At 43.3% G+C, this 17654-nt stretch overlaps 1 protein-coding gene across 1 annotated transcript in view; it reads right to left on the reverse strand.

Moving 5' to 3' along the window:
- Positions 1 to 17654, reverse strand: part of LRRC20 (leucine rich repeat containing 20) — a 167480-nt gene that overhangs the window by 131155 nt on the left and 18671 nt on the right. Inside the window, exon 2 of the mRNA XM_065408505.1 lies at positions 8088 to 8237. Coding sequence (XP_065264577.1) covers positions 8088 to 8237 — 150 coding nt within the window. The remainder of the gene's footprint in view (positions 1 to 8087; positions 8238 to 17654) is intronic.

The following is a 17654-nucleotide window of genomic DNA, read 5'->3' on the forward strand; positions in this document are numbered from 1 at the left end:
CTTCTCCAGACTATGCAAACCCATTTTTTTCAAATCTTTCCTCGTAGGTCATGTTTTCTAGACCTTTATTCATTTTGGTTGCTATCCTTTGCACATTCTCCATTTTTCCAAAAGTGTGGTGCCCAAAACTGTACTCCAGCTGAGGCCTTATCAATGCTGAGTAGACTGGAAGAATTACTTCTTGTGTCTTGCTCACAACACTCCTGCTAATACATCCCAGAATGATGTTCAATTTTTGCAATGGTGTAACACTGTTCACTCATATTTACTTTGTGATCCACTATAACCCCCAGATAATTTTCTGCCGTATTCCTTCCTATACAGTGGAGGGTCCAAGAATGAAAACTCACCGATAAGACAGAATTTTCCCTCTCTCAGTTCCCTCCATGTCAGATAGGCTTTACAGTGGGATGTAGAAAGCAGTAGTGCATCTCTAGGGTCCTACCAAATTCACAGTCCATTTTTGTAAATTTCATGGTCAAAAATCTTGAATGTCATGATTTCAGTTATTTAAATCTTAAATTTCACGGAGTTGTAACAGAACATGAATATATATTGAAAAATGGCAAAATATAAATATGTGAAGGCCTTAAGTCAGCGTTCTCAAACTGGAGGTCCCGACCCAACAGGGGGTTGAAAGCTATTGTGTGAGGTCGGGGTATTGCCCCCCTTACTTCTGTGCTGCCTTCAGAACTGTGTAGCTGGAGCGTGGCAGTTGCTGGAAGGGCGCTGAGCTCTGAAGGCAGCACTGCCACCAGGAGCAGCACAGCCTTCAAAGCTGCTGCTCTCTGGCCACCCAGCTCTGAAGGCAGCATAGAAGTAAGGGTGGCAATACTGTGACCCCTCTATACTAGACTTGAGACCCCCTTTTGGGTCGGGACCCCCAGTTTGAGAAAGGCTGTATACTTGTATATACTTTTACCCTATAGTAAAAAAAGAGTATAGGATAGGGTAAAAGTACACAAAAGACCAGATTTCACGGGGGAGACCAGATTTCATGGTATGCGTTTTTCACAGCCATGAATTTGGTAGGACCCTAATCTCCTCTAGAGCAGGAGGAAGATTCATTTTGCCCATGTAGTACTGAAAAGGAACATTAAGGTTATGAGAGCAACCTGTTCCATAACACCCTTCACCAGATGCTGCATCAGCAGGTGTGAGGATGTCAACTCCATTGTCAAACACAAAGTGTGAATTGAAGACTCTGTACTGCTACTATCTTAGAGATCTCATAATGTGTGTGATCTCACTGCCCACAAAATTACTGCTCTTTTCACAGTGTGCACAGTAGTGAGAGGAAATGTATCTTAGGTTTTAAATCCCTCTGCTATATACACCTTTATTCATCCATAGACTCTGTTCACATCTAACTTGTGCACTTTTTTCCTGAGGGTGTTTGGATTCAACCACAAGGACAATAATACCATTTCCTATTATGAAAAAGAGTGTGGTGACTTTAGGGATGGAAGCCTGGTTACCACATTGATAGAACGTACAATTGAGGTTTCATCGAGAGCATGCCAAGCTCCAAAAACACCCTCGGACAAGGAGGTTGCCTGTAGGCAAGATACTTTCTGTGAGAAGAGGAAGAGAACTAGCAACTTTGAAACTGAAAGGTGGTTTTATCAGGACTTGTAGTACACAGAACCAGATCATGATAGGAATCTGCATGTTGCCACAAGACTGGTAAGAATGGTAGTCCTCAGGAATCTGGTGTGTAACAGTGAGATTCTCATGGGTTTCTTGCAGGACAATATGTTTCAGCTACTGACTTGTCTTTGTTGGCCCTGAGCATCATGGTCAGGCCATCTTGTAAAAATACTAGAATGTCCTTTTGTTTCAGCTGAGTTTTCACTGATGTTGTGTGTTCCTAGTAACACTGACATCTAAACCTTGAGTAATACATAGACATCATTTGTGGATTTCCTCTGAGATGCTAGGAAGAAGTTTATCACCTTCTTAGAACAAGTGACTGTACTTCCTCTCAGTTTCCTAGCTGATGGTTAGGCAGCACTGGATATTGGTTCAGGATTGGTTGCATTATTATGTGTATGTTGGGAATCTGAGGTTCTAGCTCAGAGGTGGGCAAACTATGGTCCGCGGCCACATCCGGCCCGTATGATGGTCCTGCCCGGCCCTTAAGCTCCCAGCTGGGGAGGCTAGCCCCAGCCCCCGCCACCTCAACTCACTGTGCTGCCAGTGCTCTGAGCGGCGGGGCTGCGAGCTCCTGCCCGGAAGCGCGGCTGTGAGAGTCGCCGGGTGTAGTGTATTAAATTGCTCTCCGTAGAAATGTGCTACTTATGGAGCACCAGGACTGGCAGCCGTAAGTAGTACACCGTAAGTAGCACATTCCTACAGGGAGCAATTCAATACACTACACCTGGGTAGGGAAGGCTGTGCCTCCCCAAACAGCCTGGCCCCCGCCCCCTATCCGCCCCCTCCCACTTCCTGCCCCGACTGCCCCCCCTCAGCACCCCGACCCATCCAACCCCCCCTTCTCCTTGTCCCCTGACCGCCCCCCCTCCTGAGACTCCCCTCTTCTAACCGCCCCCTGGGACTCCACCCCTCTATCCAACCCACGACCCTATCCAAACCCCCTGCTCCCTGTCCCCTGACTGTCCCAACCCCTATCCACACCCCCGCAACCTGACAGTCCCCCCGGGACTCCCACGCCTATCCAACCACCCCCTGCTCCCTGTCCCCTGAAAGCCCCCCGGGACCCTCTGTCCCTTATCCAATCCCTCTACTCCCCGCCCCCTTACCATGCCGCTCAGAGCACCAGGACTGGCAGCCGTAATTTGCACATTCCCATGGGGAGCAATTTAATACACTACACTAGCCCTTCATACAGTTTCGGAACCCCGATGTGGCCCTCAGGCCAAAAAGTTTGCCCACCCCTGTTCTAGCTGTATCCAATTTAGATCTAAGAACCAAAACCTGAGGTTTAATGAAAAGGTGACAATCACTGTGGCCTGTTCCATCACACCCTTCTTTAAGCTCAATGGCTGAGGAGGGGAAAGGCATAAAGGAGGCCTTTTAGACCTTTTTTGAGATAAGGGGACCATAACCTCTGCTTTTGAGTCTCTTTTCCTCACACTTTTTTAGTTTTCCAACTGAAGTTGAATGCAGAGAGGTTAATCAACAGGTTTCCAACCAGGCTTGTGATGAACTCAAAGTCTAGCTGGTCTAAAAACTGTAAGCACCCATGAAATTAAACCCTTATTCATGCTTAATGCTGGAAGCTTGGCTGAAGACCTGAGGTATCTTGCTCAAAGCCCCAGCTTTAGTTATTTCTCCTTCTCTTTAGAGGATCTAGAGAGGAGACTTTCATGAGAGGTTTTAAGACTTTCTGCTGCCCTTTTAAGTGCAGACTGTGACCAATATCATGCACCAGTCCCTGGGCCAGACCCCTGAGAGTCCCTGAGGGGAACAGTATATTTCCAGGCAGACTGAAAGGACAGTCTGCAGACTTGTAACCTGCATTATCTCCCTGAAAATCATAGTAGCTACTTTATGGACCCCTATGGGGCCCCTGGAAGGAAGGAGGAAGTAGGCCCATCTCCCAGACAAGGGGATCTGAATCACTTCACCAACGCTGCCTGCTACTGGGTATGGGCTGAGTGGAGCCAACTGCACAGAACGAGGAGTGAGCCAGAACCACTGAGGACAAATGAGTCTCTGGTATCAAAAAGGTCACAGGAGCCCATACCTTTCATGGCATCTGAGGCCTTGCACCTGAAACACCTTGTGGGAAGCGGGGAAGTTTTGTGGCCTTCTCAACCACCTCAGCATAGTCCATGTATATGTGCTAGGTGGGAGAAGGAATTTTTTTCTCCTGCTTACTATGGGAGGGGACCTTGGACCTTGCCAATTCCCTTGAGATTGAGAAGGCGTCAGTGAAACTCTTCTGCTTACTTTGCCAGATATGCAAATGGCATCCCATGCTTAGGGGAGAGGCAGGGAAAAGGAAAAGAAAATCACCTTACCCTACTTTCATGCCACTGATTCTGGCTCGGGCTCAGTGAAGGGAGTTTCCATGCAGTCTGCCCACCCATCCCAAGGGTGGACCTTATCCCCTCACTACCTGGAAACAGAATTTCTGGGGCTTGCGGTCTGTCATTTCTCAGAGAGTGCGACATTCACCCTCCTCACAGAGCCAGAAGAATTTTTTGTTTTAAGTTTAGCAGTTTTGAGGAGGAAAACCCCAAAGCCAGTGAAGAAACAGACATTTAATTAAAAATCATTCAAAGATCCTGCAAAATTTCAGCTTCAATGGAAGCCCTGGAGTCTGCAATGTATGCCACTTGGAGGCAGATAATTCTGGGAGTGGTTCCTGAATGGCAATCCTAAACCCAGGTTTAGAACAGAGATCTGTTCTTTCTCCCGTTGCCATAGAGACCCGGAATACCCCACTGTTTTGTGGCCTCCATGTCCAACATGGAGGAGACTGAAAATTAAATACTAACCTCCCTCAGCTCTGAATAAAGAGAGACAGCTGCCATGTCAACACTAATTCTTTAAATTGTTTAATCTAGTGAATTGTTCTGAATACAGATTAACTTTTATTAACCTTTGAAAATTGAATTTGCATGAGCTCTGATGAACTGATGGAAGGTTGTTTGGTTTCCCTATAGATTCTTTAAGTGCCCTAGTTTCCTCTACTGAAATGCTGGTTTGCTATATCCTACAGCAGTACTCCCTCAGTGAGTCCCAACAGCTCCTATTATAAACAATGCAAAGCAACAGTATAGAAATTAGGGAGTGGGAGATATTTTCCCTTTTCCACATAGCTGTACCCTCCAATGTCAAACTGCCATGCTACATTTAGTTTCCACGTATCTCCATGCTGACACCGACCAGTCCTGCACTTGAATTGCAAGTCTACAAAAAAGGAAAGAGGTAATATACAATCCTATTACACCACTGAGGGGGCTCCCACTCAGATTCAGAAACTACTTTACAATGGCTTGAGTGCATGTTTGTCTGCTGGTTTAACTAGGACTTTACAATCATTTCTATTGCTCTTAAGACAAATAAAATATTAACCATATTGCCAGAGATGAAAATTTGTTCTCTAAAAGACTAAATAGACTAAGGCTATGGCTACACTGGCGCTTTACAGCGCTGCAACTTTCTCGCTCAGGGGTGTGAAAAAACACCCCCCTGAGCGCAGCAAGTTACAGCGCTGTAAAGCGCCAGTGTAAACAGTGCCCCAGCACTGGGAGCCGCGCTCCCAGCGCTGTAAGCTAATCCCCTCGTGGAGGTGGAGTACCTGCAGTGCTGGGAGAGCTCTCTCCCAGCACTGTCGCGCAACCACACTCGCACTTCAAAGCGCTGCCGTGGGAGCGCTCCCGCGGCAGCGCTTTGGAGTTTTGAGTGTAGCCACGGCCTAAAACTAGCTTAGATTCTTGTTACTTCCTTTTGTGCTTCCAGATGTGTTATGCATGTTGGTCCTGATTAATCAAAGCATTTAAGAATATGCTTCCATCCATTGAAGTCAACAGGATTTAAGAATATGGTAAAGTGTATTTCTGGATCAGGGCCATATTCCCCCAGTTGACTGGGTGCTATATATTATTAATTATATATGTTGCTACCCATGACTAAGAACTTCAATGTTATAATTACAAAGCTTGGTTCTCATGATCTAAGGATGGATAGTGAGTGTATCTTACTATGGATGGAAGAGGGAAATGCTATAGATGTTTGGATGGATGAGTTTTGAGAGGAGAAACTTCTTTGATAGCACTTTTTCCTTGTCTAATTATTATTTCACACACTTGTTTATAAGGAACCTAGACATGAGTCACTCACTTTTTGTATTGGGTTATTTTGGCTACTTGCATTAAAAAATAAAAGTAATGCTTTAAAAAAAAAAATCAGCCGTAATGGTTATAACAAAAATAAGCTAACACACACATTTTTCCAGGAGTGCAAAAATGATGCGTGATAAGTTTTGATGATCAACATTAGGCCATCTCTGTCAACAGTAAAGTAGCTCCCTTCCCCCCCCCCCTTTAAGTTGTACTTGCCTATGTTCACAAGATGTTACTGGCAAAAAAGCTTCTTGCAGTCAGTAAGACTACATTCCAGTAACTACAAACCATTATTATCCCAGCTATCCAGTCACTGCTAGGATACCACCATTGACTATTGGCATAGAGCCTTGGCCTTTTCAGTTAGGGTGTACTATTGGTTTGGGAAGGAAGAATAATCACAGCTACTCAGGAGAAATGTTCAGAAGGAACATGGAAGAGGGACAGCAGTGGGTACGCTGCCAGAGTAAGTGCCCCTTTCTGCAATATAGATAGAGGGTCAGGAAGGATAAAGAGAGCTGCAGTTTCAGGGTTTAAAGTAAACTTTGAAATCATGGTAGGTGGAAGGGAGAAGTGATGCACTGACAGTGACATTTAATTCATAGTCACCTGACAACAGTTATGTAGTTAATAAATCAAAATATGTATCTATGAAAAATGATACATTCTCAGATTATAAAACAAGACTTCCTTCCAGAGTTATATGGGCACAGGAACATGAAGAAAAAGATGTAGGAACCCTAATCACCCTCCCTGTACATAAGAACATAAAGATGGCCATACTGGCTCAGACTACTGGTCCACGTAGCCCAGGACCGGTCTTCTGACAGTGCAGAGGCTTCAGAGGAAATGAACAAAATAGGGCAATTATTGAGTGATCCATCCTGTCATTGAGTCCCAGCTCCTGTACACACTCACGGCTAGTTATCCAGGGGTGCAACAAGGTAAGGTTAACTTCCATGCTACTAAGCTTCCACAGTAAGTAACAATGCTGTATATAGACACAAACCATATTTAAAATTAATCATGCTATTACCTGTTTACAAGCTTAAAAGACATAGTGCAGATGAACCCAAAAGGCTGAATGCAAAAAGATAACTGGGTATATAAAGAGATGAGAGACTATGGTGTGACCGAGACATCAAACTAGTAAATGATAAGTTTGGCACGTGGTAAGGAAGCCGCTGCTGCCCCCAAAAACTACAATAGGGAAACTTCAATGTCTGAGAAGTGAAACCTGGTCATAAGTGGCTCAGACATGCACAGGGGGAAGAACTTTCATCCTTTGCAACTAGGAGACTCCTGTTAGGACCCAATTGAAAGTGCACTCTCCCATTGAATTCTATGGGCTTTGGATAAGGATTTTTACCTACATACCTCAAAAGAGAGAGATTCTGCTCTCATTTCACACAAAGTGGCAAAGCCTCCAAAAATAGCTTTTCTTCAGTTGCCAAAAATAAATGGTAGAAAGTGACGACAAAATGTCCATTCTTTCAAGAGAAGGAAGCAGTTTTTGAACATAGTGTCTTGTTGCTGGAATAGTTATGTATTGTATGATAATCGTGTTAAGAAAAATATTTCTAGCTACTGCACTGGTTGTTGATTGTGTGAATTTCTCATCCTAGATTTTAAATAGATACAAGTAACTTGTCACCTCAAAAAAGTTAATTGAATTTAAGTGGACTGACAAAAGCCTGGTAAGTGCAAGTTGGCAACATATAAGCTTTCCACACAGCTCTGCCAATGGACCTCAGTCTTGACCTGCAACATCCCCTACTATTCAAGTCCTGTGACACCACAGAGCACTGCCAATTCACCTCACTATTGATATATAGCATCTGTAATCTTATGCACAGGTGCATTGTCAAGATACAACACCAGATTCTAATCTCCCTTACAGAAGTGCAGATCAGGAGTTACACCATTTATGTCAATGAGTTATACGACTGTAATACTCATGTAAGGGAGCCAGACCTTAATACCACGTCTCACATTCGAGATTGCTGGGAGCCAAGATTATTTTGTGAAAGAACAGATCCCAACATACTATATGGAGATTGTAATACAGTATGGAGAATGAAATAATGAGAAATACTGTGTTCCGTTTAGCCCAAGCTTGCAACAGAATCTACATCACCATTATTCAGTGCACCAATCACAGAGACAACTGCAGACCCATGTGTCAAAAACACTGTTACAGGCATCTACCAAGAAACAGGTCTATCCCTGTCTCTCCTTTTTTTGTGGTTACTTCAGGGGACTCACGCCTACCTCTCATCTGGCTGAAGGTGGTGATGAATTTGCTGGTCACAGACTTGAGTTCATTATTGGCCAGAGTTATGAGATGTATCCCTTCGGTGACATTCCTCATGACTTTGTAAATGCCAATAGGGAACATCATCAACTTGCAGTCAGCCAAATCTGTAGTGAAACAAAGAAAAAAGGACACAAACATGCAGAGCAGGATAGTGTGCACAGAATGCTTCAAGTTACTACCATGTTCATACATTTTATTCTATCCATAAGAATTAGAGAACCTCATAAGAAGAGACAGACAAATTGTCAAGCTCCTAACGTTACTGGTGCAGTATCAGTATGCATTTAACAGGTGACATTCCTTACTGAGAGGAGCTCGAGACTGTGCGAGAGGATTATTACAGCCTAAAGTTTACCTAGAGATATGAGCGTATATTAGTTTTTGCTTTGTGGATGCAATTTCTCCACCCCATCGACTTTTTCACAGCAAAGAGAATGACATTTCATCTGAGGGCCTTTTCCTTACCCAAAACCCTAGCTTGTGCTCCTGCTGCAATGACTCCCATGGGATATTACAGTGATCTAAAATTGCTGGGATGCAAGAACCCCCAACCATTCCCCCTCCTACCCATGAAATGCCCCTCAATTCCTGAATAGAGCCTCGGCCTCCAAGGGTTGGCACAGAGCTAGCCTTCTGGCTCCTGTAGATAGATGGCTTCTTGCACCAAGGCATTACACCAGGGGCATATGCAGCTGCTTTGTGGCTCCATGGGACCAGCACAAAGGCACTCCAGGAGAGCCATGACGTAGGCCAGAGTGGTGAGATGGATCAGGTACATGGGAGATTCATGCAGCACACACACAAGCTGTACAATCAGCTTCTAGTACAAAGTACTTGTGGCTGGTCTGAAAGCTCTGCAGCTTACAATGCGCCTTTTAACAACTTACATGTGGTCAGGCAGATAGGAGCAAGGGGAGTGGCGGCTGCTGAGAGATAGGAGCCCAGTCCCCTTATATGAAGGGGCAAGATTCACTCCTGCTGGCACAGGGAGGTGCCAGCAAGGATGGCTGCACCACAGGAGGAGAGGGCATTCACCCCTGGGCAGGGCAGGTTATTTTTTTACCCAGGATGTCTATAGGAACCCTGCTTGTAGAGGCTGCAATGGGTATGTAATGAATTAGAGACTCCTCAGCCATCCTGCCCAGACTCCTCCCTGACCAACACCACACACTTTTGGGCTTACACTGGCTGCCTGCAGGAGGAGGCAGTGTTGCTGCTCCCATGGTACAGCTGTAGCCTCACACTAGTACCCCCCATTTAAACTGGCAGAAGCGTAAACTAGAAGCGATGATTTATATTTCTGCTGTTAAAACTGATCTGGCTAGCCACTGGTCTTTGCTGTCAGTCAGTTTGTTGTTTTGGACTGCTCCTCACAGACAGTGGAACTTGCCCCTCCTGCTACTCTTAGCAAGGATCAATAATTTCTCCTGGGCCTTTTGGTGAAGGTCAAGTATAGCATCGGTTGCTCTTCTATCTCTCTGGGGGAAACTAGGAAAAAGATGGATTACACCTCCCTAATGTATTGTGGTGAGGGCCCTAGAACACCTATAAAAATAAATCAAGTATTTCAGAATTTCCTTGAGCAAAAAGCACATCATGTGATTTTGCCTCCTTAGAAGTGATTAGAGGGCCTTAGTGTAACTGAGAGTTGGTTTCCTTTTTAGGGGAGTAGGGGGAATTGTTTTGTGATGCTAACAAACTGCCCAGTTCAGAAGGCAAGCAATCAACATCTGCCTCTCCAGTATGTTGCTGTTCATTGAATTTCTCTCCCTAGCTCCCTCAAGCCCCTACTCGCATCTATCTCCACTGTATTAATTTGCATTACAGACATATACAGTACTCAGTCTACTATTGTACACAGGCATGTTTAGCAGAACAAAGCATAGTATGCAAGAAGCACAGCTGGTTTTGATGAACTTGAATTCTTATAATCACTTTGAGGTTAATCCCAAGTGAAAAACAATCTGCCTCAGTTTACAGTGTAAACACGCAGTGATTAATGACCTGATTAAAGTCCACATTCATCACATACTCCATGTTGTATCTACAATCATAATCCCACACTTCTAATTCATATTGATTTTTAAATATGCAGATAAACACGTATCCATCTTCTTTTCTTTGTCTCTATCCCTCCCACCTTACCAATGCTAAGGAAAGTGTATAAGTGTCAGAAAATGGGAAATCCTTTGTTCTAGAAGCTCCCCTCCTCCCCAAAATGATGGGCCTTTAATCGTGCCAGAAGGCTTTACATAAGCCAGATTCAAAGGGCATAATGCAACAGGTCCATTCCCCATATAGATTCAGAATCACCTTTGCTGACTTTAGTGACAACACTGTATGGCTTTTTCTGCGGAGCCATCACAGATAGGAAACCATGAGCTCATGCTTCATGGACATAATTGAAAACCAGATTCCAAATACAAAGCTACCTGTGGAGCTCAATTGCGTTCCAGTTGCCTTACATGGGATAAGTAAAGATGTAAGAGGCTTGCACAGGTGAAACTGAGCACAGGCTTTCACCTGCAGAGTCTTCATCACTGATGATACATGAGCTAGAGTTGGGGTTTTCACAACAAAATTTTTGGTGGCCTCAGAGTGCGGCCACCAACTTTTGCTGGTGGCCACTAAGACAGTGTTTCCTAAAATACTTAACTAACTTTAGAAAAACAAATACCGGTAAATATGCACATATACATGTCCAAATCACAGTAATTTATTTATGTAGAGGTTATAAAGGAATTCAGGAGAGCTGGCTGTTTCTCAGAAGGGACAATATTAAAAGCACAATTTCAAACTACCCCGAAGCAAAGGAAAGATAGGAAGAACAGTAAGAGGCCAATATGGCTCCATCAGGAGTTCTTTAATGACCTGAAAATAAAAAAGGAATCCTACCAAAAGTGGAACATGGACAAATTGCTAAGGAGGAGTACAAAAGAATAACACAAGCAGATAGGGACAAATCAGAACGGCAAAGGCACAAAATGAGTTACACTTTGCAAGGGATATAAAAAGGCAACAAGAAGTTCTTTAAATACATTAGGAGCAAGAGACAAAGAAAAGTGCAGGTCCTCTACTTCACTGTGGAAGGAGAGCTAAAAACTGATGACATCAAGAAAGCTGAGGTGCTTAATTTCTATTTTGCTTCAGGCTTCACTAAAAAAGTTAATGATGACCAGATATTCAACGCACTTAATATCAACAAGGGGGAAGAAACACAAGACAAAAGGGAAAGAACAGGTAAAATAATATTAAGCTAAGTTAAATGTACTGTATTCAAGTCAGCAGGGCCTGATGAAATTCATCCTAAGGTACTTAAGGAACTAGCTGAAGCAATCTCAACCTATGCCTCTTGTGGAGGTGGAATTGGGCACTTACATCAGTCAGAGCAAGGCTGTAGTGTGTACACTGACATAATTAGGTCGATGTAAGCTGCCTTATGTCGACCAAGGCATAGTAACTAGGACTATGCCTATACTACTGCGGTAAATCAATCTACGCTACGCAACTCCAGCTACGTGAATAACGTAGCTAGAGTCGACATATCTTAGGTTGAGTTACTGCGGGGTCTACACCACGGGGGGTCGACAGGAGAAACTCCTGTCGACTTACCTTACTCTTCTCGTCGGGCGTAGAGTACAGGGGTCGACTGGAGAGCGATCTGCTGTCGATTTGGCGGGTCTTCACTAGACCCGCTAAATCAACCGCCAGTGGATCGATCTCAGAGCATCAATCCCAGCTGTAGTGTAGACATAGCCTATCTTTAAGAAGGGGAACAAGGAGGACCCAGGGAATTATAGACCAGTTAGCCTAACTTTGATACCTCAGAAGATGCTGGAACAAATTATTAAACAATTAATTTGTAAGAACGTAGAGGATAATACAGTTATAAGGAAGAGAGAGCATGGATTTGTCAAGAACAAATCATGCCAACTCAAGCTAATTTCCTCCTTTGACAGAGTTGCTGTCCTAATGGATGGGGGGAAAACAGTAGATGTGATATATCTTGATTTAATAAGGTTTTTGACACAGTCCCCCATGAAATTCTCATAAGCAAACTAGGGAAATGTGGTATAGATTAAATTACTATAAGGTGTATAAGGTGGGTGCACAACTGTTTGAGAGACCATACTCAAACAGTAGTTGTCAATGGTTTGCTGACAAATTGGGAAGGGGTATGCAGTGGAGTCCCGCAGGGGTCAGTCCTGGGTCCAGTAGTATTCAATATTTTAATTAATGACTTTGATAACATAGTGGAGAAGATGCTTATAAAATTTGCAGATGACACATGGCTTGGGGGAAGGGGAAGTTACAAGCACTTTGGAGGACAGGATTAGAATTCAAAATGACCTTGACAAATTGGAGAATTGGTCTGAAATCAACAAAATTAAATTCAATAAACACAAGTGCAAAGTACTCCACTTAGGAAGAAAAAAATGGACAACTACAAAATGGGGAATTACTGGCTAGTTGGTAGTTCCGCTGAAAAGCATCTAGGCAGGGGTTATAATGGATCACAAATTGAATATGGGTCAACAATGTGACAGTTGGGAAAAAGGCTAACATCATTCTGGGGTGTATTAACAGGAGTATCTTATGTAAGACATGGGAGGTAACTGTCCTCCTCTCCTTGGCACGGGTGAGGCCTCAGCCGGAGTACTGTGTCCAATTCTGGGCAATACACTTTAGGAAAGATGTGGACAAATTGGAGCAAGTCCAGAGAAGAGCAACAAAAATGTTAAAAGTTTTAGAAAACCTGACCCGAGGAAAGGTTAAAAAAAAAACTGGGCATGTTAGTCTTCAGAAAAGAAGACTGAGGGGGGACCTGATAACAGGCTTCAAATATGGATGGCAGGAGAGAGATCACTTGATCATTGCCTGTTAGGTTCACTCCCTCTGGGGCACCTGGCATTGGCCACTGTCGGTAGACAGATACTGGGCTAGATGGACCTTTGGTCTGACCCAGTACGGCCTTTCTTATGTTCTTATGTTCTTATGTTAAGGGCTGATATAGAGATGAGGTAATCAATTGTTCTCCATGTCCAGTGAAGGTAGGATGAGAAGTAATTGGCTTAATGTGCAGCAAGGGAGATTTAGATTAGACATTAGGAGGGTTAAAAGTCCCACTGCGATACACAGGTAAAAGGAAGTAAGTGGGCACCTGGCCAAAAGAGCCAATGGAAAGGCTAGAATTTTTTTAAATTGAAATGACTCCCCTTTTGTCTGTCTGTTGTTGTTCTCAGGGAGAAGCAAACAGTGCAACTATGCTGTAAGAAGCTTGGGGCCAGGTATGAAAAATCATTGGTATCATACCTAGAAACTACTCATTTGAAACCCCAGATATGTAAGTAGATCAGGAAATGTCTAGGAAGACGCAATCAGGTTCATCTCCTTTTATTTCTTTATGGCTCGTGGACTCCTCTGTGCTAACCCCAAATGCTTTTGTTTTGCTTGTAACCTTTAAGATGGAGCTCAAGAATGTTATTCTTGATGCTTAATCCTTGTAAGTGGTGGGTTTTTGTTTTTTTTAACTCTAGCAATAGTTTCCAAATGTTATTAAAAACGAAAAGAAAGAAAATACATTTACCTTTTTTAAGAACATGATTGGATTTTTGTGACTTAAGAGGTTTGTGCACATGTTGTTTAAATTAGCTGGTGGCAACAGCTCATTTCCTTTGTTTTTCTTCTCAGCTCCGCCACGGAGGGGGGATGAAAGGGCTTGAGGGTACCCCACAGGAAGGAATTCCCAAGTGTGCCTTCCTGGGCTCTCAAAGGGGTTTTGCACTTGGGCGGTGGCAGCATCTACCAATCCAAGGTCAGAGAAAAGCTGTAACCTTGAAGGTTTGATACAAGCCTGGAGTGGCCAGAATTAATTTTTAGAATCCTTGCAGGCCCCCACCTTCTGCACTCAGTGCCAGAATGGGAAATCAGCCTTGACAGGATGTGTTGACTGACACTGTATGTTTGGCTCCTTAAATTTGTTCCTATGCTCCCCTTACCTGTCCTCTAAAGGGCTAGGCCCACACTGGAGTGATTACCACTCAAGAGCACATGCGTCTTGAGCTCCCTGAGGGTTCACTCCTCTTAGGAGAGTATAGCAAGCTCTCCCTTCCATGAGCAGCCAACTCTATTGGTCAATGCAAAGGAAGGGGAAGGGACACAGCTATAGCCCCATCTCCTTCCAGTCTCATTTGGGATGTCTGGGAATTAATCTGCAGACTATGAATTATTCAGTGTAGCAGTACCACCTACCCAGTCTGGCTTCAAGCTGGCCACTGCCTCAGTTTCTCCTCACTCTGCTTGAATCTTCTGACCTGCCAGTCTGGTTTGGTTGCTGCAGAGAGTTCACCCTCCAGGTAAGTCACAAAGAAAAAGTCCATCCCTTTTAGGGTATCCAAGTCCAAAACAGTCTTCCACACATAGTCTAAAGCTAGCCACAGCCCTTCCTTCCTGAGGGTCTATCTATATGACTTCCCAATAAACTTCAGACCATCCTCTGGGCTTCGCTTTCACCCCTCTAGCTCTCATGGACTCCTTTGAGTCTCTCTCTACTGACCACTAATGCTCAGGACTTCCTATCTGGAGTCTCCCTTCTCCCTCTTCTAGCTCTCCGGGCTTATTTCATCTCCAACCCAGAAGGCCTAATTTAGTCACTTGACCTACCTGCCATGTGACTTTGCTCATTTTCTGCACATGGTGAGGTGAGCTAAATATGTCACAGGTAGGGCTGGCCCCATGTCCCCTTAGAGGGCCAGTGACCATGACACATTCAGCAATACTTGAATAATGAATTTACGCAACAGGCAGCAACTCATGAGCAGATGTGAATGTTACTGGCTGCCAGTTATTCACCCAGTTCTAATGATTATTTTCTGCTTATATTCCTTCCACTATATGTTCGTGCTGAGGGCGGTGCTAATGATAATGAAATAATTTTTTTCATTCTGATTTTTTGAGGCACAGTATGAAATGCTTTACTAGAGCCCAGATCATATCCACTGCATTCTCCTGATAAATCCAGGTGCAGTGCCCTCTCAAAATTACTTCTCTAGTCATAATATTTACACAGTATCAGAAAAGTCTCATATCCAAGGCCGAAAGTGGAAAATGAAATGATTGTAACTTATTATGGACAAAGTACTTCTCTGCCAATCTGTCCCTCTCCTTGAAAAATAAATCTCTCTTCTCTAGTATTTCCCTCCACCTATTTATGCCCAGATCCTCTTTCTGCCTTTCCTCATATTTTATGCCATTTAAAGAAATTCCTTGCCTCCCCATTATCCATTGTGAGGCATTTCACTTTTTTGTTAGGTTCCATGTGATAAAGATTGTGCCACTTCTTCTATGATAAGATCTTCACACATGGATCCTCCTCAGTTTCCCTTTAGGATCCCAGATCAATATGTAGGGAGTTATAACACCAAAGGGCTGAGCTGAGGGAGTTTACTCTTTAGTGGGCAAAGTACAAAGGGAAACTCAGGAGGATGTCAATTTCCCTTTCCAGCACTTAGTTTGGACAGCAACCTCAACTGAGTTGGGGATCTCTGTTAACACGAGCGTAAACAATGAAGTAAAATGAATCTTGGGTGAAATTCACTCCTCTGCAGAAGGTCTGTGCACATTTATGTCCTCAAAACAATTCTTACATGAATTAGAGTGGGACTTCAGTGATGCACAGGCTTTGTGCTGGCCCTCTGCAAAGGGATGAATGTTACCCCCTGTGTGCAAATAATTCCTGTTTATTTCACTTTGCTTCCTGGCTCACATAAGATGAGCTGTGGGGAGCTAGAAAGGCATCAGTACATCATAGGAAACCCACTTTGGTGCTGATCCAGTTCCCACTAAAGTCAACAGAGAGAGAGAGAGACAGAGAGAGAGAGACTGCTTGACTTCAATAGGAGTCTGATCCAGCCTTTGACCCTAATGCTTATCAACTCTTATTGAGTCAACTAGTTTTACCATCCTACCTCCTAAACATTCTGTCTCTCTTTTGGGATCTTGACCCCACAATATGAAATATTCCTGTCTACAATGGAGTCCATGGTTTCTATGAATTATCATACTTCACATGATCTCAGTGTGAGTCCACTATAAAATATTCAAAGAGTTTCACACACAAAAATCTGAGCATCCAATATGCTTGAGAGCTAATATTTTTCCACCCATCATATTCTTTCGTGTTCTTAAGAATAAGAAGATCAATACTGCATTAAATTGTGATCATAGTACATTATTTTATAGGACAGGTCCATATCTTTCATCTGACACTTCAGTTAAACAATCCAGTATTCCTGTGATAGGAAAGACTGCCCATCAAGAAATTAAATTCAATATAGATTAGTATTAATAAGAAATAGGGAATTATAGAAAAATATAATTACCTATGACTGGAACTAAAAAAAAAAAAAAAAGAGATGCCTTCGTAGCTGATACATGAGGGAAAGACAGACAACAAGGAGGGAAAGTAGTCTTGTGATTACAGCAGGGTACTGTAATTTAGGAGACCTGGGTTCAATTTCCAACTCTGCCACAGTCTTCCTTGCATAAATCTTACCATTTCCATGTCTCAATTTCCTCATGTGATAAAATTACTTACCTACCTCACAGGGGTGCAGTGAACATAAACTCATTCATATTGGTTAGCTGCTCAGGTACTACCATGACAGGAGACACACACACTCCCAAAGTACCTACACAGCGTGATAGCGTGCACATGGACTTTATTTAACAAAGGTGTATGCAGAGGAAAGCTAACATATAAGCAAGATTGTAAGAATACATGAAGAGACAGAGGATGGGAACACATACTGTTTAATAAGCAAAGACAGAGTTCCACTCAATGTAGAACAACACTGGGACAGACATACAATGGATATAGGGGGTGAAGATGGGGATATAACTGGGGAATTTGGACAAACCTGAGTCCTCATTTACACCCTAGAGTTATCTTAAATCTGTGACTGCAAGAGTGTACCTTATCTGGCTGTGCTGTTTACGCGAGATGCTATTTTCTATGGTTTAGTTTTGATTTAATATGGTTTTCTCTTGATTTTTCTAATATGTTTTCTTTATGTAAAGGGCCACTTGCTGTTTTAGGTATAAATCACTGTTGTACATTTGCAGAGACATGGAAAAACTTCTGCTCCGGGGGGCGGGGGGGGGGGGTAGGTATGTAGGTAGGTCTGTGTCTGTGTCTTAAGTGGTAATTGACCTGGAGCCCTTGGTCAGAGCCATAGGGTAGAAGACTGCCCCCCGGAAATACTGCCATTGCCAGGCTCTTGCCAGCAGACAGTAAGGTCTTGTGGGAAACTCCCTGTTGGACAAGTTATACAGAATTTAATAGAAAATTACAACCTACAGTAATTTCCTACAGAACCCTAGTGGTGTCATTTATTAAATTGCATAGGACTTTTTCCACACAGGCTGGGTGAGCACAAGACTTGACAGGAATAGGTGACCAAAGTTTAAAATTCTCTAATAATGTCATTGGAAACAAGATCTATGTCAATAGACAATATTCG

Source organism: Emys orbicularis, chromosome 7 (assembly GCF_028017835.1).
Source record: "Emys orbicularis isolate rEmyOrb1 chromosome 7, rEmyOrb1.hap1, whole genome shotgun sequence".
Classification (NCBI taxonomy): domain Eukaryota; kingdom Metazoa; phylum Chordata; order Testudines; family Emydidae; genus Emys; species Emys orbicularis.